General features: G+C 47.1%; 2 protein-coding genes across 2 annotated transcripts in view; one reads left to right on the top strand and one right to left on the bottom strand.

The window, feature by feature from the left end:
* The window catches only part of LOC130296495 (zinc finger protein 605-like), a 505,889-nt gene that overhangs the window by 285,697 nt on the left and 196,744 nt on the right, over positions 1–23,448 (bottom strand). The window lies entirely within an intron of this gene.
* Positions 4,537–23,448, top strand: part of LOC130299699 (oocyte zinc finger protein XlCOF7.1-like) — a 78,735-nt gene continuing 59,823 nt past the window's right edge. The window contains exons 1-6 of the mRNA XM_056551486.1: positions 4,537–4,712; positions 18,425–18,534; positions 19,402–19,581; positions 20,175–20,301; positions 20,385–20,452; positions 20,983–21,106. Coding sequence (XP_056407461.1) covers positions 18,457–18,534; positions 19,402–19,581; positions 20,175–20,301; positions 20,385–20,452; positions 20,983–21,106 — 577 coding nt within the window. The 5' untranslated portion in view covers positions 4,537–4,712; positions 18,425–18,456. The remainder of the gene's footprint in view (positions 4,713–18,424; positions 18,535–19,401; positions 19,582–20,174; positions 20,302–20,384; positions 20,453–20,982; positions 21,107–23,448) is intronic.

The following is a 23,448-nucleotide window of genomic DNA, read 5'->3' as shown; positions in this document are numbered from 1 at the left end:
GTCTAATCACTGTGAGACAGACCGCTGGGACCCCAGCGATCCCCTGCCTGATTCTCTCCGATTACTGTCGACCATCGCATGAAGGGGTGGCCGACACGCCCCTCCATGTAGCTTTATGGGAGAGGTGGAGATACCACTATATTTAAACTTATGTGGAACACAAGTAAATACACAACAATAATACAATAAAAAAACATATTCACAAGTGAACTAATGGCGCCGAGCACCACTAGATCCAGCAGGTACCTTTGCAAGGGATATAATGTGAGTAAACAGTTCAAACTGCTGAGTTTTCCCACAATGTCTTAGGAGTCTAGAATGTTAAGACCTGTTAAACCCTAGAGATGGTTGTGAGTTAAAGGGGTACTCCGGTGAAAAACTTTTTTTTTTTTTGTCAACTGGTGCCAGAAAGTTAAACAGATTTGTAAATTACTTCTGTTAAAAAATCCTAATCCTTCCTGTACTTATCAGCTGCTGTATGCTCCACAGGAAGTTGTATTTCTTTTTGAATTTCCTCTCTGTCTGACCACAGTGCTCTCTGCTGACACCTCTGTCCATGTCAGGAACTGTCCAGAGCAGGAGAGGTTTGCTATGGGGATTTGCTCCTACTCTGGACAGTTCCTGACAGCAGGGGGCACTGTGGTCAGACAGAAAATAAATTCAAAAAGAAATGCAACTTCCTGTGTAGCATACAGCAGCTGATAAGTACTGGAAGGATCAAGATTTTTATATAGAAGTTATTTACAAATCTGTTTAAAGGAGTACTGTCATGCACTTTTTTTGTAGCCCAATGTTCCCCGTGGCTGCTCCTATCAATGTCCTTCTTTCCGGCTGCAGCGCCGCGAGTTTCCCTGTACTTCCAGGTTATGGTGGTGTGGCGGATGATGTAAAAATTGTCATCCCCCATGCTGCTTTCTTCCTGTCCCTACCTGCCTCACTCTTCATCACCCCCTCCCTAGTAATTTCAATAAACCCGCCCCCCGCTGCCGCCCACACCAGTAATAATACCCCCAGAATCTGCATCTCCCTCCCCTCCCATTCCCCTGCACCAATTAACCCCTTAAGGACCCAGCCATTTTACACCTTAGGACTCGGCCGTTTTTTGCACATCTGACCACTGTCACTTTAAACATTAATAACTCTGGGATGCTTTTAGTTATCATTCTGATTCTGAGATTGTTTTTTCATGACATATTCTACTTTATTTTGGTGGCAAATTTTCGGCGTTACTTGCATCCTTTTTTGGTGAAAATCCCCAAATTTTATGAAAATGTAGAAAATTTAGCATTTTCTCTGCTTGTAAGGAAAATGGATATTCACAATAAATTTTATTTTTCTTCACAAATACAATATGTCTCCTTTATGTTGGCATCATAAAATGGACATATTTTTGCTTTTTGAAAAAATTTGAGGGCTTCAAAATAGAGCAGCAATTTTCAAAAATGTCATGAAAATTGCTAAATCTGAAGGGACAGATGTTACAGAACTACAACTCCCAGCATGCCTGGGCAGTCTAGGCATGCTGAGAGTTGTAGTTTGGCAACATCTGGAGGGCTACCGCTTGGGCACCACTGTAACAGTGGTCTCCAAACTGTGACCCTCCAGATATTGCAAAACTGCAACTCCCAGCATGCCCAGACAGCCTTTGGCTCTCCTGGCATGCTGGGAGTTGCAGTTTGGCCCCCCTAGTGGTTGCCACAGTAAAGATCGATTTACTTTCACTTTCAATTCCCGCCCCCCCCCCCCACGTCGCTTCCCTACCTGAGCAAGGATCCAGCAGTCTCCAGCGATGATCAGCTGTTCCCAGGCATCTTCAGGTAAGGTACCCGGCCTCCATCTTATTCCCACAATCCCCTCGACATCCAAGGGTGGCCAGAACGGGGGTTGCCATGGCAACCCACTGTCCTGCTCTGCCATTGGTCAGAATCAATTCTGACTAATGGCAGGGGATAGGAGGAGATCGCATCATTGCGACTTCACTCCTACCCTGCAAGATGATAAGGGCTGTCACTGACAGCTCCGATCATCACAATTTTCCGGGTGATCGGGTCACCAGAGACCCGATCAGCCCGGAATAGGAGAAAATCGCATGTCTGACATGCGATTTTCTGCGATCGCCGACATTGGGGGGGTCCCGGGACCCCCCTCGGCATTTGCACGGAATGCCTGCTGAAGGATTTCAGCAGGCATGTCGTTCCAATCTCCTCCCGGTGAGCATCAGAGACCAGAAAACGCCATGACGTACTCATACGTCATGGGTCCTTAAAGCCCAGGGTGCGGAGACGTTCGCATACGTCATGGGTCCTAAAGGGGTTAAAGGGAGCCCGACCACTTCACCCAGCTCACAGCGGAGATCTAGCTACGTGAGGACACTTCTACGGCAGCGTAACTAGCAGCTGCTGGGGCGTGCATGTGCAATGAAGTAAGCCTGCGCTAAAATATTTACTAAATGGTTCCATGAATATCCCTGTTCGTTCCGGCAGTGTAACTAGCAGAGATATAATTGGCCTGCTGAAGTCACATGTCCGGTCCCAGCGCTGTAGTGAGTGCGCAGGCGCAGACGGAATGCTGTGATTGGCGAGGGGAATCCAGAGGCGTTTGCACAGCCCAGCAAATCGCGGCTGTGCAAACGAAGGGGGCATGAATATGTAAACTGTAGGAGTGACCCACAGGAGGCTAGGTGACGTTTCGTTACCAAAATGGGCGCGGCCCACCGAATGCATAAGGGACGAAATTCATCATTATAAAATCCAGGCTGTACTTCCAGATTTCTGAAACTCGGGGATGCGTGGATATTACTGAGTGGAGGTAATTAACAATGTTATATAACTTATGATTATCTTTTCAATGGTCCAAACAAAATTTGCTCCGGAGTACTCCTTTAACTTTCTGGCACCAGTGTTTTCTACCCGAGTACCCCTTTAAAATCCCAGTGGATCACCAGTTTCTGAAATAGTCAGACCAGCCCCTCTGGCTCCAACAACCATGTCCTGTTCACAGTCACCTAATTCCCCTTTCTTCCCCATTCTGATGCTCCATTCGAACTTCAGCAAGTTGTCTTGACCACGTCTACATGTCTAAATGCGTTGAATTGCTGCCATGTAATTGGCTGATTAGCTATGTGTGCTAGGGTAGGGTAACACGTAGGATATACACAGTATTTTGTGCCAACATCAGTCACTAGAGCGAGCAGCTCCCGGATGTGGCTGGGTAGCCAAATTTTCCTGCTGCAGATCTGCTACGAGCAGCCACACAGCGCTACCCGGCCGCAGCAGTAGTAGCAGCGCTATGTGTGACCCTACCTTTAACAAGTAAGTACCTAATAAAGAGGCCAGTGAGTGTATATGTTACAGTAGAGAAGGGAAAGGGGGGCATGATGGTAACCCTAATATTTATTACAGGAGGGGCACAATGTCAGGTTAGTTTTGGGGCAATCAGAACGAGAAGAAGGGTTTGAATGTTAACATGAGAGAACTGGATCAACTGGATGGAGAGATACATATGTGAGGAACAGGGGAACCCCGAGTCACCCTGTGCAACACACTGTAACAAACCTCCTCCTCGTGTAATCTCCTTACTACTGGGGTCACACACTGATAACACACTGTAACAAACTTCCTCCTCATGTAATCTCCTTACTACTGGGGTCACACACTGATAACACACTGTAACAAACCTCCTCCTCATGTAATCTCCTTACTACTGGGACCATACACTGATAACACACTGTAACAAACCTCCTCCTCATGTAATCTCCTTACTACTGGGATCACACACTGATAACACACTGTAACAAACCTCCTCCTCATGTAATCTCCTTACTACTGGGATCACACACTGATAACACACTGTAACAAACCTCCTCCTCATGTAATCTCCTTACTACTGGGATCACACACTGATAACACACTGTAACAAACCTCCTCCTCATGTAATCTCCTTACTACTGGGATCACACACTGATAACACACTGTAACAAACCTCCTCCTCATGTAATCTCCTTACTACTGGGGTCACACACTGATAACACACTGTAACAAACCTCCTCCTCATGTAATCTCCTTACTACTGGGATCACACACTGATAACACACTGTAACAAATCTCCTCCTCATGTAATCTCCTTACTACTGGGGTCACACACTGATAACACACTGTAACAAACCTCCTCCTCATGTAATCTCCTTACTACTGGGGTCACACACTGTAACAAACCTCCTCCTCATGTAATCTCCTTACTACTGGGATCACACACTGATAACACACTGTAACAAACCTCCTCCTCATGTAATCTCCTTACTACTGGGGTCACACACTGATAACACACTGTAACAAACCTCCTCCTCATGTAATCTCCTTACTACTGGGATCACACACTGAGGAACAGAGCTCTCCACACACAACACCGACCAGGACCTGCTCTGTATCTGTTACATGCTGGAGGTGTAGGACCTGTGATGATGTCACAAACATGGAGGGGATGGACCTGTGGCTGAAGGACCTGTGAGAATGATCATGTGACAGGAGTGGGCGGAGCGAAGTTGAATTTGAAAAAAAAAAAAAATTGAACAGACGTCACATGTTTCCTGTGTATAGTGGAGCTCCAACCTGCAGCCGGACCCCAGCAGCCCCTGATCATGTGACTCCTCCTCCTCTTTCTCCATGTGACTGATCACATGACTGTGACATCATGGCAGGTGGTGTAAGCACAGGGTAAGTACACGGCTCTGTACAGTCTGCAGGTGGAGGTATGTAGTGTGAGGTCATCAGGAGGGGTGGGGGAGGGGACATTAGGATGATGATAATGATTATTATGTTATTATTTTTCATTCTTTCCTCCTCTCTTTCTAAAAGCCATAACTTCCTTATCTTTCTATCTACAGGGACACACGAGTCTTCCTTATTTGTGAGACTGTATTCGTACTTTCATTTTACTATTGGCGATACAGAAAAAAATAAAATAAATTTGAAAAGCGAAATTGAAATGTAACTAACTTTGTGAGGTTTAGCTTCTACACAGCGTACTTTAGGGTAAAATTGACATCACACGGGGGGCAAAGTCGTGACTTTACGATACTCCGGCCCGTAGTTGTGACCCGGCAGACTCGGTGGGTGCTGCATGTGAGGTTGCGGGGGTCCCCAGTGTCGGGATCAGACATCTTATCCTTTGGATAAGCGATAAGCTGTCTTAGGGCCAGAGTACCCCTTTAAGGACGCAGGACGTACCTAAACTCCCTGGTCCCGTTCCTGGGGTTTGAAGCCTGCTAACAAGCGGAGTACGCTCCGAACCCGGTGGGTCTCAACTGCTATCAGCTGCCAGGGTGGTGCCATTAACCCAGGCACCACCGATCGGGCCGATGCCCTTCATTAAAGGGGTAGTCCAGTAGTGAACAACTTATCTCCTATCCTAAGGATAGGGGATAAGTTGCAGACCGCTGGGGCCCCCCCCCGCCGCGATCTCCTGTACGGGGCCCTGGGTCGACACGCGTAGGGGGCGTGTCGACCCCCCGCACAAAGCGGCGGCCGACACGCCCCCTCAATACAACTCTATGGCAGAGCCGGAGCGCTGCCTTCGGATGCACATGAACGTCCCTGTGCCCTCCCCACCAGATGGTCCCTGCAGCATAGATGGCCCGGAACAGCTCACCCTTCCTTCCCACCGAGGGGAGGTGAGTAGAAAACTAAAGGGGGGGGTCTGGATGATGACGAAGGCCTCAGTGGTCTTCAACCTGCGGACCTCCAGATGTTTCAAAACTACAACTCCCAGCATGCCCGGACAGCCGATGGCTGTCCGGGCATGCTAGGAGTTGTAGTTTTGCAACATCTGGAGGTCCGCAGGTTGAAGACCACTGAGAAGGGATTGACAGGCGGAGAGTTCACTCGAGTATAAGCCGAGGGGGGGCGTTTTCAGCACGAAAAATCGCGATGAAAAACTCGGCTTATACTCGAGTATATACGGTAAACATTTTCCCTTTAGAGTCCCTTCTTGGACATAAAACAGAAACAACATTTTCTGTCGGCAAAACTCAAGCAATAACAAAATAAAGTTATTTTAGTATTTATCCTGGACGTTGAACATTGTAAAAAAAAAAAATAACAACAAAAAAAAGCCTCGATTCCTGTATTTTGTCAATATGCGATAAAGAAAAGAAAACATTTGCACAACATAAAAAGACTTAGAAATTACCCAATATCTTATTGTTAAATTTTTATCAAAAACAGCACCACCCCTGTTCTCAGGTTGTGTGTGGTATTGCAGCTCATTTTAATTGAAGCCAATTTGTAATATCACACAAGTATAGCGGTGGCACTGTTATTGGAAGAAATTAGCTTTTTCCCCCTTCTGCCTTAATGCCCAAGCATTTTCTTCATTTCCATCTTTTCCTTCCAAATAATCATTTTTTTTCTCATCTTGATAACCTCTTTAAGTGAGAACCATGAAGCCTGTATCACAGATATAACACACTTTTACACATATAAAATCAGAAATTACAGACATACCTCCTCAATTCTAATTTGCTTTTCTCTAAATGAAAATCATTTTTTTTCTTCTTATCCAAGTTTTCTGATCTGGTGAGGCATGTCCACCATCTTCCTTATTATTATCACTAAGATTCACCTCAGCCACCATGGCAGCCTCTGTTGTTATAGCTGTGCTTCATGAGGTAATGATGCAAGGTATGGATGGGAGGTTGTAACGTTGTGAGGCAGAGATTTGTGGTAATGTTGTGAGGTGGAGATGTGAGGTATGGATGATGTGAGGTGGAGATGTGAGGTGATGATGTGAGGTGGGGATGTGAGGTGGGGATGTGAGGGGATGTTGTGAGGTGGGGATGCGAGGTGATGTTGTGAGGTGGGGATGCGAGCTGATGTTGTGAGGTGGGGATGCGAGCTGATGTTGCGAGGTGATGATGTGAGGTGATGATGCGAGGTGATGTTGTGAGGTGGGGATGTGAGGTGATGTTGTGAGGTGATGTTGCGAGGTGCTGTTGTGAGTTGGGGATGTGAGGTGATGTTGCGAGGTGATGTTGCGAGGTGCTGTTGCGAGGTGCTGTTGCGAGGTGCTGTTGCGAGGTGCTGTTGCGAGGTGCTGTTGCGAGGTGATGATGCGAGGTGATGATGCGAGGTGATGATGCGAGGTGATGATGCGAGGTGATGATGCGAGGTGGGGATGCGAGGTGGGGATGCGAGGTGATGTTGTGAGGTGGGGATGCGAGGTGGGGATGTGAGAGGTGATGATGTGAGGTGATGTTGTGAGGTGGAGATGTGAGGTAATGTTGCGAGGTGATGTTGTGAGGTGGGGATGTGAGGTGATGATGTGAGGTGATGTTGTGAGGTGGGGATGCGAGGTGATGTTGTGAGGTGGGGATGCGAGGTGATGTTGTGAGGTGGGGATGCGAGGTGATGTTGTGAGGTGGGGATGTGAGCTGATGTTGTGAGCTGATGTTGTGAGCTGATGTTGTGAGGTGATGTTGTGAGGTGATGTTGTGAGGTGATGTTGTGAGGTGATGTTGTGAGGTGGGGATGCGAGGTGATGTTGTGAGGTGGGGATGTGAGAGGTGATGATGTGAGGTGGGGATGTGAGGTAATGTTGTGAGGTGGGGATGTGAGGTGGGGATGTGAGGTGATGTTGTGAGGTGGGGATTTGAGGTGATGTTGTGAGGTGATGTTGTGAGGTGATGTTGTGAGGTGATGATGTGAGGTGATGATGTGAGGTGATGATGTGAGGTGATGATGTGAGGTGATGTTGTGAGGTGGGGATGTGAGGTGGGGATGTGAGGTGGGGATGTGAGGTGGGGATGTGAGGTGATGATGTGAGGTGATGATGTGAGGTGATGTGAGGTGGGGATGTGAGGTGATGTTGCGAGGTGGGGATGTGAGGTGATGATGTGAGGTGGGGATGCGAGGTGATGTTGTGAGGTGGGGATGTGAGCTGATGTTGTGAGGTGGGGATGTGAGCTGATGTTGTGAGGTGGGGATGTGAGCTGATGTTGTGAGGTGGGGATGTGAGCTGATGTTGCGAGGTGATGATGCGAGGTGATGTTGCGAGGTGGGGATGCGAGGTGATGTTGTGAGGTGGGGATGTGAGGTGATGTTGCGAGGTGATGATGCGAGGTGATGATGCGAGGTGGGGATGCGAGGTGATGTTGTGAGGTGGGGATGTGAGAGGTGATGATGTGAGGTGATGTGAGGTGGGGATGTGAGGTGATGATGTGAGGTGATGATGTGAGGTGATGATGTGAGGTGATGATGTGAGGTGGGGATGTGAGGTGATGTTGTGAGGTGATGTTGTGAGGTGATGTTGTGAGGTGATGTTGTGAGGTGATGTTGTGAGGTGATGATGCGAGGTGATGTTGTGAGGTGGGGATGTGAGGTGATGTTGTGAGGTGGGGATGTGAGAGGTGATGTTGTGAGGTGATGTTGTGAGGTGATGTTGTGAGGTGGGGATGTGAGGTGGGGATGTGATGTTGTGAGGTGGGGATGTGATGTGAGGTGGGGATGTGATGTGATGATGTGAGGTGATGATGTGAGGTGATGATGTGATGTGGGGATGTGAGGTGGGGATGTGATGTGATGTGGGGATGTGAGGTGGGGATGTGAGGTGGGGATGTGAGGTGGGGATGTGAGGTGGGGATGTGAGGTGGGGATGTGAGGTGGGGATGTGAGGTGGGGATGTGAGGTGATGATGTGAGGTGATGATGTGAGGTGGGGATGTGAGGTGATGTTGCGAGGTGGGGATGTGAGGTGATGATGTGAGGTGGGGATGCGAGGTGATGTTGTGAGGTGGGGATGCGAGGTGATGTTGTGAGGTGGGGATGTGAGCTGATGTTGTGAGGTGGGGATGTGAGCTGATGTTGTGAGGTGGGGATGTGAGCTGATGTTGTGAGGTGGGGATGTGAGGTGGGGATGTGAGCTGATGTTGTGAGGTGATGATGTGAGCTGATGTTGCGAGGTGATGATGCGAGGTGATGTTGTGAGGTGGGGATGCGAGGTGATGTTGTGAGGTGGGGATGTGAGGTGATGATGCGAGGTGATGATGCGAGGTGGGGATGCGAGGTGATGTTGTGAGGTGGGGATGCGAGGTGATGTTGTGAGGTGGGGATGTGAGCTGATGTTGTGAGGTGGGGATGTGAGCTGATGTTGTGAGGTGGGGATGTGAGCTGATGTTGTGAGGTGGGGATGTGAGGTGGGGATGTGAGCTGATGTTGTGAGGTGATGATGTGAGCTGATGTTGCGAGGTGATGATGCGAGGTGATGTTGTGAGGTGGGGATGCGAGGTGATGTTGTGAGGTGGGGATGTGAGGTGATGTTGCGAGGTGATGATGCGAGGTGATGATGCGAGGTGGGGATGCGAGGTGATGTTGTGAGGTGGGGATGTGAGAGGTGATGATGTGAGGTGATGATGTGAGGTGATGATGTGAGGTGATGATGTGAGGTGATGATGTGAGGTGATGTTGTGAGGTGATGTTGTGAGGTGATGTTGTGAGGTGATGTTGTGAGGTGATGTTGTGAGGTGATGTTGTGAGGTGATGTTGTGAGGTGATGATGCGAGGTGATGTTGTGAGGTGGGGATGTGAGGTGATGTTGTGAGGTGGGGATGTGAGAGGTGATGTTGTGAGGTGATGTTGTGAGGTGATGTTGTGAGGTGATGTTGTGAGGTGGGGATGTGAGGTGGGGATGTGATGTTGTGAGGTGGGGATGTGATGTGAGGTGGGGATGTGATGTGAGGTGGGGATGTGAGGTGGGGATGTGATGTGATGATGTGAGGTGATGATGTGAGGTGATGATGTGATGTGGGGATGTGAGGTGGGGATGTGATGTGAGGTGGGGATGTGAGGTGGGGATGTGATGTGATGATGTGAGGTGATGATGTGAGGTGATGATGTGATGTGGGGATGTGAGGTGGGGATGTGATGTGATGTGGGGATGTGAGGTATGAATGTGAGTTATGGATGTTGTGAGGTGGAGATGTGAGTTATGAATGTGAGGAATGGATGAGAGGTAATGTTGTGAGGTAATTTTGTGAGGTGGAGTTGCCTCCATGTGAGAGGCAATGTGAGAGATTTGAGTGCAATCTGCCACAATTTGAGATGTGTCTCATTCTGTCTATCATAATGGTGCATTCACACCACGTTTTTGCAATACAGTTCCCATATCAGGTTTTTGATGAAAAATGGATTCCTCAAAACCTGACTCAACTGTATCAAAACGTGTGTACAAATTTCAACCCGTATACGGTTAAAAAAAACGTATATGGTTTGAAAAATGATGTCCGGTTGCATCCGTTTTGTAAGAAAAAAACGTATACATTTTTAACTTTTCACTCCATTTTGAATAAAGTTTCTCATGTTTGATTGAAATTCCAAGATAAAAAACTGTGCAAAGTCAAAAACAGTATGGTAAAAACCAGATGGAACTGTACGCACATACGGTTTTGTACGGTTCCCGTTGACTCCCATGTTAAAAAAAAAAAAAAAAAAAAAAAGGATACAGTTGAATACAGTTTTTCACTTGGACCAAAAAACGTGGTAGACTAAGGTTTTGTGAGGTGATGATGTGAGGTGATGATGTGAGGTGATGATGTGAGGTGGGGATGTGATGATGTGAGGTGATGTTGTGAGGTGGGGATGTGAGGTGATGATGCGAGGTGATGATGCGAGGTGATGATGCGAGGTGATGTTGTGAGGTGATGTTGTGAGGTGGGGATGTGAGGTGGGGATGTGAGGTGGGGATGTGAGAGGTGATGTTGTGAGGTGGGGATGTGAGGTGGGGATGTGATGTGATGTGAGGTGGGGATGTGATGTGGTGATGTGAGGTGGGGATGTGATGTGGTGATGTGAGGTGGGGATGTGATGTGAGGTGGGGATGTGATGTGAGGTGGGGATGTGAGGTGATGATGTGAGGTGATGATGTGGGGATGTGATGTGGGGATGTGTTGTGGGGATGTGTTGTGGGGATGTGTTGTGGGGATGTGATGTGGGGATGTGATGTGGGGATGTGATGTGGGGATGTGATGTGGGGATGTGTTGTGGGGATGTGATGATGTGAGGTGATGATGTGAGGTGGGGATGTGAGGTGGGGATGTGATGTGAGGTGGGGATGTGAGGTATGAATGTGAGGAATGGATGAGAGGTAATGTTGTGAGGTGGAGTTGCCTCCATGTGAGAGGCAATGAGAGAGATTTGAGTGCAATCTGCCACAATTTGACATGTGTCTCATTCTGTCTATCATAAGGGTGCATTCACACCACGTTTTTGCAATACAGTTCCCATATCAGGTTTTTGATGAAAAATGGATTCCTCAAAACCTGACTCAACTGTATCAAAACGTGTGTACAAATTTCAACCCGTATATGGTTAAAAAAAACGTATATGGTTTGAAAAATGATGTCCGGTTGCATCCGTTTTGTAAGAAAAAAACTTATACATTTTTAACTTTTCACTCCATTTTGAATAAAGTTTCTCATGTTTGATTGAAATTCCAAGATAAAAAACTGTGCAGTCAAAAACCGTATGGTAAAAACCAGATGGAACTGTACACACATACGGTTTTGTACGGTTCCCGTTGACTCCCATGTTAAAAAAAAAAAAAAAAAGGATACAGTTGAATACAGTTTGTCACCCGGACCAAAAAACGTGGTAGACTAAGGTTTTGTGAGGTGATGATGTGAGGTGGGGATGTGAGGTGGGGATGTGAGGTGGGGATGTGAGGGATGTTGTGAGGTGGGGATGTGAGGTGATGTTGTGAGGTGGGGATGTGAGGTGATGATGTGAGGTGATGTTGTGAGGTGATGTTGTGAGGTGGGGATGTGAGGTGATGATGCGAGGTGATGATGTGAGGTGATGTTGTGAGGTGGGGATGTGAGGTGATGTGAGGTGGGGATGTGAGAGGTGATGATGTGAGGTGATGTTGTGAGGTGGGGATGTGAGGTGATGATGTGAGGTGATGATGTGAGGTGATGATGTGAGGTGGGGATGTGAGGTGATGATGCGAGGTGATGATGCGAGGTGATGATGTGAGGTGATGTTGTGAGGTGGGGATGTGAGGTGGGGATGTGAGGTGATGTTGTGAGGTGGGGATGTGAGGTGATGTTGTGAGGTGGGGATGTGAGGTGATGTTGTGAGGTGGGGATGTGAGGTGATGATGTGAGGTGATGATGTGAGGTGATGATGTGAGGTGATGTTGTGAGGTGGGGATGTGAGGGGATGATGCGAGGTGATGATGTGAGGTGATGTTGTGAGGTGGGAATGTGAGGTGATGTGAGGTGGGGATGTGAGAGGTGATGATGTGAGGTGATGTTGTGAGGTGGGGATGTGAGGTGATGATGTGAGGTGGGGATGTGAGGTGATGATGCGAGGTGATGATGTGAGGTGATGATGCGAGGTGATGATGTGAGGTGATGTTGTGAGGTGATGTTGTGAGGTGATGTTGTGAGGTGGGGATGTGAGGTGATGTGAGGTGGGGATGTGAGGTGGGGATGTGAGAGGTGATGATGTGAGGTGGGGATGTGAGAGGTGATGATGTGAGGTGATGTTGTGAGGTGGGGATGTGAGGTGATGTGAGGTGGGGATGTGAGGTGGGGATGTGAGAGGTGATGATGTGAGGTGGGGATGTGAGGTAATGTTGTGAGGTGGGGATGTGAGGTGGGGATGTGAGAGGTGATGATGTGAGGTGATGTTGTGAGGTGGGGATGTGAGGTGGAGATGTGAGGTGATGATGTGAGGTGATGTTGTGAGGTGGGGATGTGAGGTGGGGATGTGAGGTGGGGATGTGAGGTGGGGATGTGAGGTGATGATGCGAGGTGATGTTGTGAGATGATGATGTGAGGTGATGATGTGAGGTGATGTTGTGAGGTGGGGATGTGAGGTGGGGATGTGAGGTGGGGATGTGAGGTGATGATGTGAGGTGATGATGTGAGGTGATGATGTGAGGTGGGGATGTGAGGTGGGGATGTGAGGTGGGGATGTGAGGTGGTGATGTGAGGTGGTGATGTGAGGTGGTGATGTGAGGTGGTGATGATGTGAGGTGATGATGTGAGGTGGGGATGTGAGGTGGGGATGTGAGGTGGTGATGTGAGGTGGGGATGATGTGAGGTGATGATGTGAGGTGGGGATGTGAGGTGATGATGTGAGGTGATGATGTGAGGTGATGATGTGAAGTGATGTGAGGTGATGTTGTGAGGTGATGTTGTGAAGTGGAGATGTGAGAGGTGATGATGTGAGGTGATGTTGTGAGATGGGGATGTGAGGTGATGATGTGAGGTGATGATGTGAGGTGATGATGTGAGGTGATGATGTGAGGTGATGTTGTGAGGTGGGGATGTGATGTGAGGATGTGAGGTAAGGATGTGAGGTGATGTTGTGAGGTGGGGATGTGAGGTGATGATGTGAGGTGATGATGTGAGGTGATGTTGTGAGGTGGGGATGTGATGTGGGGATGTGAGGTGATGTTGTGAGGTGGGGATGTGATGTGGGGATGTGATGTGGGGATGTGAGGTGATGATGTGAGGTGGGGATGTGATGTGAGGATGTGAGGTGATGTTGTGAGGTGGGGATGTGAGGTAATGATGTGAGGTAATGATGTGAGGTGGGGATGTGAGGTGATGATGTGAGGTGATGTTGTGAGGTGGGGATGTGAGGTGATGATGTGAGGTGATGTTGTGAGGTGGGGATGTGAGGTGGGGATGTGAGGTGGGGATGTGAGAGGTGATGATGTGAGGTGATGATGTGAGGTGATGATGTGAGGTGATGATGTGAGGTGGGGATGTGAGGTGATGATGCGAGGTGATGATGTGAGGTGATGATGCGAGGTGATGATGTGAGGTGATGATGTGAGGTGATGTTGTGAGGTGATGTTGTGAGGTGATGATGTGAAGTGATGTGAGGTGATGTTGTGAGGTGATGTTGTGAAGTGGAGATGTGAGAGGTGATGATGTGAGGTGATGTTGTGAGATGGGGATGTGAGGTGATGATGTGAGGTGATGATGTGAGGTGATGATGTGAGGTGATGTTGTGAGGTGGGGATGTGATGTGAGGATGTGAGGTAAGGATGTGAGGTGATGTTGTGAGGTGGGGATGTGAGGTGATGATGTGAGGTGATGATGTGAGGTGATGTTGTGAGGTGGGGATGTGATGTGGGGATGTGAGGTGATGTTGTGAGGTGGGGATGTGATGTGGGGATGTGAGGTGATGATGTGAGGTGGGGATGTGATGTGAGGATGTGAGGTGATGTTGTGAGGTGGGGATGTGAGGTAATGATGTGAGGTAATGATGTGAGGTGGGGATGTGAGGTGATGATGTGAGGTGATGTTGTGAGGTGGGGATGTGAGGTGATGATGCGAGGTGATGATGTGAGGTGATGTTGTGAGGTGGGGATGTGAGGTGATGTGAGGTGGGGATGTGAGAGGTGATGATGTGAGGTGATGATGTGAGGTGGGGATGTGAGGTGATGATGTGAGGTGATGATGTGAGGTGATGATGTGAGGTGATGTTGTGAGGTGATGTTGTGAGGTGGGGATGTGAGGTGATGTGAGGTGGGGATGTGAGAGGTGATGATGTGAGGTGGGGATGTGAGAGGTGATGATGTGAGGTGATGTTGTGAGGTGGGGATGTGAGGTGATGTTGTGGGGTGGGGATGTGAGGTATGAATGTGAGTTATGGATGTTGTGAGGTGGGGATGTGAGTTATGAATGTGAGGAATGGATGAGAGGTAATGTTGTGAGGTAATTTTGTGAGGTGGAGTTGCCTCCATGTGAGAGGCAATGTGAGAGATTTGAGTGCAATCTGCCACAATTTGAGATGTGTCTCATTCTGTCTATCATAAGGGTGCATTCACGCCACGTTTTTGCAATACAGTTCCCATATCAGGTTTTTGATGAAAAATGGATTCCTCAAAACTTGACTATGATGTCCGGTTGCATCCGTTTTGTAAGAAAAAAACGTATACATTTTTAACTTTTCACTCCATTTTGAATAAAGTTTCTCATGTTTGATTGAAATTCCAAGATAAAAAACTGTGCAAAGTCAAAAACCGTATGGTAAAAACCAGATGGAACTGTACGCACATACGGTTTTGTACGGTCCCGTTGATTCCCATGTAAAAAAAAAAAAAAAAAGGATACAGTTGAATACAGTTTTTCACCCGGACCAAAAAACGTGGTAGACTAAGGTTTTGGGTACTGGGGGAAAAACTGACAAAACCGTACAGGATGCAAAACGGACACAACCTGATGCATCTTTTGGCATACGGTTTTCAATACGGTTCCGTACGGTTTTCACATTGAAAATGTATAAGGGAACTGTACTGCACATTAATAAATGCGAAGGGTTTTATACAGTGGGGAACAAAACAACATGAGGAATGCAACCCTCAAACTATTGATAAATTTCCCCCCTTATCTTTATTCTGTAAGTCCATGCCATTATAGTGATACCCAATTTATATAGGTTTTATTTTATTTTACTACTTTTCAAAAATTAAAACTCTTTTTGACATCTACATTATCCACTGTACAGCATCAATAATATAATATTTTATTGGTTTTGACAAATAAATCCTCACACAGTGATACCAAATATGTTTATATCGTTTTTGTTTGTTTATTTTTTGTATAAAAAAAGTGTGTGTGTGTGTTTTTTAGGAAAGGTTTTTTTTTTTTTACTTAAAAAAAACAAACCATTTTATATTAGTGCAATAGGAGATTATTATAGGCAATCATAGGATTACTTCAACCAAGTTCACACTTAGAAAATTTTAATTATTCATTCGTAATTGGTAAAAAGAAAGAAGCATTTTTTTTTTCACAACTTTTTTTATTTATTTTTTATTCATTTATTTTTTTTTTTTTTTTTTTTTTTTTACAGACTTAAATTAGATGCGCTGTGCAATTTTATGAAGTGTGAACCTGGCCTCATACTGATCAATATTAAGCTGTTGGCATAGCATTGATTAAAGGAGAAATTTGCTAAAAAAAAAACAACCTTATCCTCTATCCTTATCTCAGCGCTCGGACCCCCCCCCCCCCCCCCGCGCGCGATCCACGGGGACAGGACCTGGCGCTCAGTGAGGAGCGCGCGCTGCCGCCAGCACACACTCCATTTATTCCTATTGGAGCGCCGAAAAGACCCAAATACAGCTCTCGGGAATCTTCAGCGCTCCCATAGGAATGAATGGAGAGCGTGGTGTCTATGGTGTCTACCAGTAGACGTGACACGCTCCTCAGTGAGAGCGGCCGGGATCCCGTCCTGGTGATCGTGGGGGGGGATATCCTGTGGATGGGGTATATGTTTTTTTCTGCCAGAGTTCTCCTTTAAATCTGCACCCTGCTAGCACAGTCTGCCTGAGGCAAACTGTACGAGCAGATCTACTATGGCAAACACAATGACCTCTGGCTGCCATGGTAACCTATCGCCTGCCTGTGGTCCCATATGGGGAGATTTATCAAAACCTGTGCATAGGAAGAGTGGTGCAGTTGCCCATAGCAACCAATCAGATTGCTTCTTTCATTTTCCACAGGCCTCTAAAGAGGCCTGTGGAAAATGAAAGAAGCAATCTGATTGGTTGCTATGGGCAACTGCACCACTCTTCCTCTGCACAGGTTTTGATGAATTTCCCCCATTGTCCCTCACCAGGACCTCCCCACTAATGTTTATCACCTAACAGAAATCGGGTGGCATCAGGTATACTTCGGAGAGCGGAGGGGAGGAGCGGTCCGAGTATATCATGGGTTTGAAAATCTCACTCATCACCGCATTGCTTATTGACACACACGGGGGTGGGGTATCTGCAGAGCATTCCACACTAGTGTCATCTACAGACACTAGGATGCAATGCTCTGCACATACCCCCGTGTGTATAGTAGTGTAAGTGTGTACTACATGCACACTGCTATATACATGGTAGTATGTGCAGAGCATTGCATCCTAGTGTCTGTACTACAGACACGGGTGCAATGCTCTGCATATACCCCTATGTGTATAGCAGTGTGTGCAGAGCATTGCACCCCTGTGTCTGTAGTACAGACACTAGGATGCAATGCTCTGCACCCCCCCATGTGTATAGCAGTGTATATGTACTACATACCCACTGTTTTACCCATGGGGGTATGTGCAGGGCATCGCACCCTTGTGTCTGTACTACAGACACAAAGGTGGAATGCTCTGCACAAACCCCACGGGTAAAGCGGTGTGCACTGCTTACCAATATACACACAGGGGTATATGCAGAGCATTGCACCCCTGTGTCTGTAGTACAGACACTAGGATGCAGTGCTCTGCACATACTACCATGTGTATAGCAGTGTGCATGTAGTACACACTTACACTACTATACACATGGGGGTATGTGCAGAGCATTGCACCCTTGTGTCAGTACTACAGATACAAGGGTGCAATGCTCTGCATATACCCCTATGTGTATATCGGTAAGCAGTGCACACCGCTTTACCCGTGGGGTTTGTGCAGAGCATTCCACCCTTGTGTCTGCAGACACAAGGGTGCAATGCTCTGCACATACCTCCATGGGTAAAACAGTGTGTATGTAGTACATATACACTGCTATACAAATGGGGGTATGTGCAGAGCATTGTACCCTTGTGTCTGTACTACAGACACAAGGGTGCAATGCTCTGCATATACCCCTATGTGTATATCGGTAAGCAGTGCACACCGCTTTACCCGTGGGGTTTGTGCAGAGCATTCCACCTTTGTGTCTGCAGTACTGACACAAGGGTGGGATGCTCTGCACATACCCTCATGGGTAAAACAGTGTGTATGTAGGACATATACACTGCTATACACATGGGGGAGGGGTGCAGAGCATTGCATCCTAGTGTCTGTACTGCAGACATGGGTCGGGTGCAATGCTCTGCAGTCGGCACATACCCCCATGTGTATAGGAGTGCTATAGAAAAAAGTGTAAAGTAAAAACAAATAAAATAAACCGCCCCCAATAAAAATTAGCTCCACCTTTTCCTATTGCTATATAAAAATCGTAAAAAACATGTTTTACATATGTGATACTGCCATATGGCTAATTGTCTAAATTATTAAAATTAAATGTTAGTAACATCATTAATATTTTATTTTAATAGTTCAGACAGTAACCTATGCAGCAGTATCAAATTTACGCTGGTTTCTGTACACGATCATTAATAATGACAGCAGCCGCCTAACTAAAAAAAAAAAAAAATTGCTGATGTTTGGTCACGTCACATGCTAGAATACTTTTAATATGGCCATTGTACATAATTCTTCAAGTAGAGTCAGCTGGACCCCTGGTTTTGGCATTTTGACGTTTTTTTCCCCGATTAATCAACAACTTATTAAAATAATCGTTAGCTGCAGCCCTAATATTTTCCTATATTACCAGCTGTAACTCAAAATTTTTCATAGGCGTTAGAGTGATTTTGGCTCATCATTTTTCAGGATCCTCTGTTTTCAAGACTGACCCAACAAGGATGGAAAGAGACAGAGACAAGATGGCCGACAGGATCATAAGCCTCACCCTACAGATACTCTTCCGGCTTACTGGAGAGGTGAGGGATTCTGGGAGTGATGTGTCACATGACCTCATTCTTATCTATGTAATAACAGATGGATATGACTGGAGAGGTGAGGGATTCTGGGAGTGATGTCACATGACCTCATTCTTATCTATGTAATAACAGATGGATATGACTGGAGAGATGAGGGATTCTGGGAGTGACGTCACATGACCTCATTCTTATCTATGTAATAACAGATGGATATGACTGGAGAGATGAGGGATTCTGGAAGTGATGTCACATGACCTCATTCTTATCTATGTAATAACAGATGGATATGACTGGAGAGGTGAGGGATTCTGGGAGTGATGTCACATGACCTCATTCTTATCTATGTAATAACAGATGGATATGACTGGAGAGATGAGGGATTCTGGAAGTGATGTCACATGACCTCATTCTTATCTATGTAATAACAGATGGATATGACTGGAGAGGTGAGGGATTCTGGGAGTGATGTCACATGACCTCATTCTTATCTATGTAATAACAGATGGATATGACTGGAGAGGTGAGGGATTCTGGGAGTGATGTCACATGACCTCATTCTTATCTATGTAATAACAGATGGATATGACTGGAGAGGTGAGGGATTCTGGGAGTGATGTCACATGACCTCATTCTTATCTATGTAATAACAGATGGATATGACTGGAGAGGTGAGGGATTCTGGGAGTGATGTCACATGACCTCATTCTTATCTATGTAATAGATGGATATGACTGGAGAGGTGAGGGATTCTGGGAGTGATGTCACATGACCTCATTCTTATCTATGTAATAACAGATGGATATGACTGGAGAGGTGAGGGATTCTGGGAATGTATGTAGTGATATTAATGTGTCTCTCCATACACAGGATTACACAGTAGTGAAGAAGTCCTCTAGTGGGCGCTGTCGGGCCCCTGTGTGTGAAGGATGGGGAAGAACCCTGAGCCCAATCCAAGGGCCCCCACCTCACCCCCTGATACATGAGGAAATGGATGAACAGAAGATCCTAGAACTGATCAACAAGATGATGGAGCTGCTGACTGGAGAGGTGACCCTGCTGGGAATGCTGGGACATTATACAGTAATGGAGGGGTCTGGTGATGACTGGAGAGGTGACACTGCTGGGAATGCTGGGACATTATACAGTAATGGAGGGGTCTGGTGATGACTGGAGAGGTGACACTGCTGGGAATGCTGGGACATTATACAGTAATGGAGGGGTCTGGTGATGACTGGAGAGGTGACACTGCTGGGAATGCTGGGACATTATACAGTAATGGAGGGGTCTGGTGATGACTGGAGAGGTGACACTGCTGGGAATGCTGGGACATTATACAGTAATGGAGGGTCTGGTGATGACTGGAGAGGTGACACTGCTGGGAATGCTGGGACATTATACAGTAATGGAGGGGTCTGGTGATGACTGGAGAGATGACACTGCTGGGAATGCTGGGACATTATACAGTAATGGAGGGGTCTGGTGATGACTGGAGAGGTGACCCTGCTGGAAATGCTGGGACATTATACAGTAATGGAGGGGTCTGGTGATGACTGGAGAGGTGACACTGCTGGGAATGCTGGGACATTATACAGTAACACCACTGGAGGGGTCGGGGTGATGACTGTATCATTGTGTGTCAGGTTCCTATAAGATGTCAGGACGTGGCGGTGTATTTCTCCATGGAGGAGTGGGAGTATGTAGAAGGACACAAGGATCAGTACAAGGATCAGGTGATGATGGAGGATCAGCAGCCCCTCACATCAGCAGGTAATAGACATGACTATATACACACGTCCTCTCATTATTTGTATGTAAAGAATGAATTCAGTCTCTGTATGTGTTCCCTACAGTCAGATCCAGTAAGAGAACAGCAGCAGAGAGGTGTCCCCGTCCTCTTCTTCCACAGGATCAGGATCAGGTAGATGGAGATATTCCCTATGATCTGTAGAAGGGCTGTGAAGCTCTTGTGTTCAGTCTTGTTTTATCCTACAGTATTATATGCTTTATACTTGTGGAATGAGAAAGGTGGAGATGACAGGATAAAGCCGACCATAGACATTACATGTTGTCTGGATCTTCTCACAGTTTTCTGACTATGGAGACTGCTGGTTGGAATAAGGAACCAACAGGTTGGATTTATACCCATCTGATCCTTTATTTCCCCCGAGACAAACCCCAGAGGTGTCTGGCAGGAGCTGATCTCCTCCACTGACACAACCTGAAGCCTGTCTAGCCATGGGGGACATACATGTGTATGAGGGTCCTGAGGTTATTGATCAATCATCTAATATCTTTGTCCGGCTTCTAGGAGACCTGCAGCTATGGGGCTTAGATAACTCCTCCTGTCATTTTTGGTTCTCATGATAATTAATGATCTTTTCTGCTCATATAAAACATTGCAGGTTACTTCTCCTATTGCTGATGACTTTTACAATATTTATTTCACAGCTTAAGAATCAGGGTGAACATTTGAACTATATTAATGCAACAGACATAGTAAAGGAAGAAGAAGAGACAGATGTGAGCAGTAATGAGCAGTTTAAGGAGGACATTCCTACAGGTAACCACCCAGGTGAGTAATAACCACGAGACAGAGAGAAAAGTCACAGACTCTGCTACAAATGATATATAGCCTTGTTATATATAGCCATTTTTGTAATTTTTATCTTCTGAATATACACCATTAAGCCGAAATACATACTGCAGCATTTCTAGATGATTTAAAAAAAAGGTTTTGCCAGTTTAACCAAGACAGCTTAGTGATGACAAGGTGATATTAGTATTCTTGCACATAGATGGAGTAAAGTACGACTTATTGGGGTTCCTGAAAAGGGCAACAACCCTAGTAACTACTTTGAAACATGGCTTCTATCTCTCTTTGGAAAGCAAGTGCTACCTCCTCTTTTTTTCGGTGGAGTGCCACACAGAGTGCCCACGTAACATCCGGATATTACTATTGAGCAAGTGTCCTTCTACCCTGACTACTCCTTTAGAAGTTCAGGAGAATCGACTTTAGTTTGCAGATCTTTAAAGGGGTACTCTGCTGCTTTAATGTTCCGTATGCTTAGAGCAGGGGCCTCGTGACGTCACGTCCCCGCCCTCTTGTGATGTCACGCCCCGCCCCCTCAATGCAAGTCTAAGGGAGGGGGCGTGGCGGTCGCCTCGCCCCCTCCCATAGACTTGCATTGAGTGGGTGGCACATGACGTTACTAGCCCCCGGTGCCAGCTCTAAGCTTTCTGAACATTTTGTTCTGAACACTGAGCAGTGGAGTACTCCGCCCCTATCCAAAGGTTAGGGGATAAGATGTCTGATTACGGGGACCCCCGCCATCTACCTGCTGCACCCGGTGTTCGTTTAGAGCATGGGGTGCAGCTCCGGAGTCTCGTGATGTCACAACCACACCCCCTCAATGCAAGTCTATGGGTGGGGGCATGACTACCATCACGCCCCCTCCCTTAGACTTGCATTGAGGGTGTGTGGTCGTGACGTCAAGAGTGGGTCGTGGCCGTGACGTCACAAGCCTCCACCCGGCAGCGCCAGCCACCCGTAATGGAGCGTCACGAGCCTCCACCCTGCAGCGCCAGTCACCCGCACCGGATATCTGGGGTGCCGCAGCCGAGATAGCGGGGGTCCTCATCTGCGGGACCTCCGCGATCAGACATCTTATCCCCTATCCGAAGGATAGGGGATAAGATGTCTAGGGGCGGAGTACCCCTTTAACGCTGCTTGAGTTCCTTGTAGTTGCCCTACTCCATGCTGTATCTGGCATCAAAACCTGTCCAGAGGAAAAGTTGCTGAGTTGCCCATAGCAACCAATCAGATCGCTGCTTTCATTTTTGAAAAGGTCTGTGAAAAATGAAAGAAGTGATCTGATAGGTTGCTATGGGCAACTCAGCAAGGTTTCCTCTGGACAGGTTTTGATAAATCTCCCCCAAAGTCTATCCTTCACTGCAGGACTGACAGATGCCATTTTCGTTCTGTGGAATATTTTATGCCCCTCTACTGCTGTATGGAGAACTGGGGCCTCTGGGGCCAATGTGATGGTGCAGGCAACAGTGTTGTATGGTTTACATTTTGTTCGGTGTTCTTTTGACAAATTTGCATTTCCACTTACTTGCTCGAGTGGATGCGGGAGGGAGATACGTCTGTTTGCACTGACAAGTTTCTACTGCTGAATATATCCTCCCTACTGTGTATATTCCTCCTTTGTATTCTGCTATGGTGATCCTGCATATTGTGTCCTATCTTCACCAGTTTCCGGTAGCCCCTCGATTGGTGGTAGAGCCTTTGGCAGTGGCGCTATGTTTTTTTCCCCAGGGATATAAGGGTTCCGGAGAGGGGAAAAAGTTGTCCTTTTTGCCGATGATGCCCTTTTATTTTTTGGCTCCGCGTCTACTTTTTGACCTGGGGCTATGTTGGTCATTACTTATTTTGGTCAATTTTCCGTCCAAGTCTGTGTTAATGCCAGTCTTAGCAGATGGGCCTTAACTAGCTGGGATGGGATTGGAGGTAGTAAGGGAGTTTAAATATCCTGGCATTGTGCTGTCTGCACCGTTTCCGTTCCGGATGACTGGCGACTACAGCCACCACACCCCCTTTATTCATGTCTATGGGAGGAGGCGTGATGGTTACGTAGTAGCTCCAAGCTTCCGTGTTCCAGACACCGCTACTGCCGGCCCGGAGATTGCGTGTGTTTCCAGGGGATAAGATGTTTATCGTTGGAGTACTCCCTTTAACCTGTTAAGGACTGAGGGCATATCCATACGCCCCTGTTTTAAAGTCCTTAAGGATTGAGGGTGTATGGATATGCCCGTGGGAATTTCGGTCCCTGCCGCTAGCCGGTCTGTAGCACCTTTAGCTGCGTGACCCCGGCCCTACAGAGTCGCTGCGGTCTGCCCCCCAGCATTTTTGGG

The sequence above is a fragment of the Hyla sarda genome, chromosome 1 (assembly GCF_029499605.1).
Source record: "Hyla sarda isolate aHylSar1 chromosome 1, aHylSar1.hap1, whole genome shotgun sequence".
Classification (NCBI taxonomy): Eukaryota; Metazoa; Chordata; class Amphibia; order Anura; family Hylidae; genus Hyla; species Hyla sarda.
Note: the sequence above shows the minus strand (reverse complement) of the source record. Positions and strands in the feature narration are given on the sequence as shown.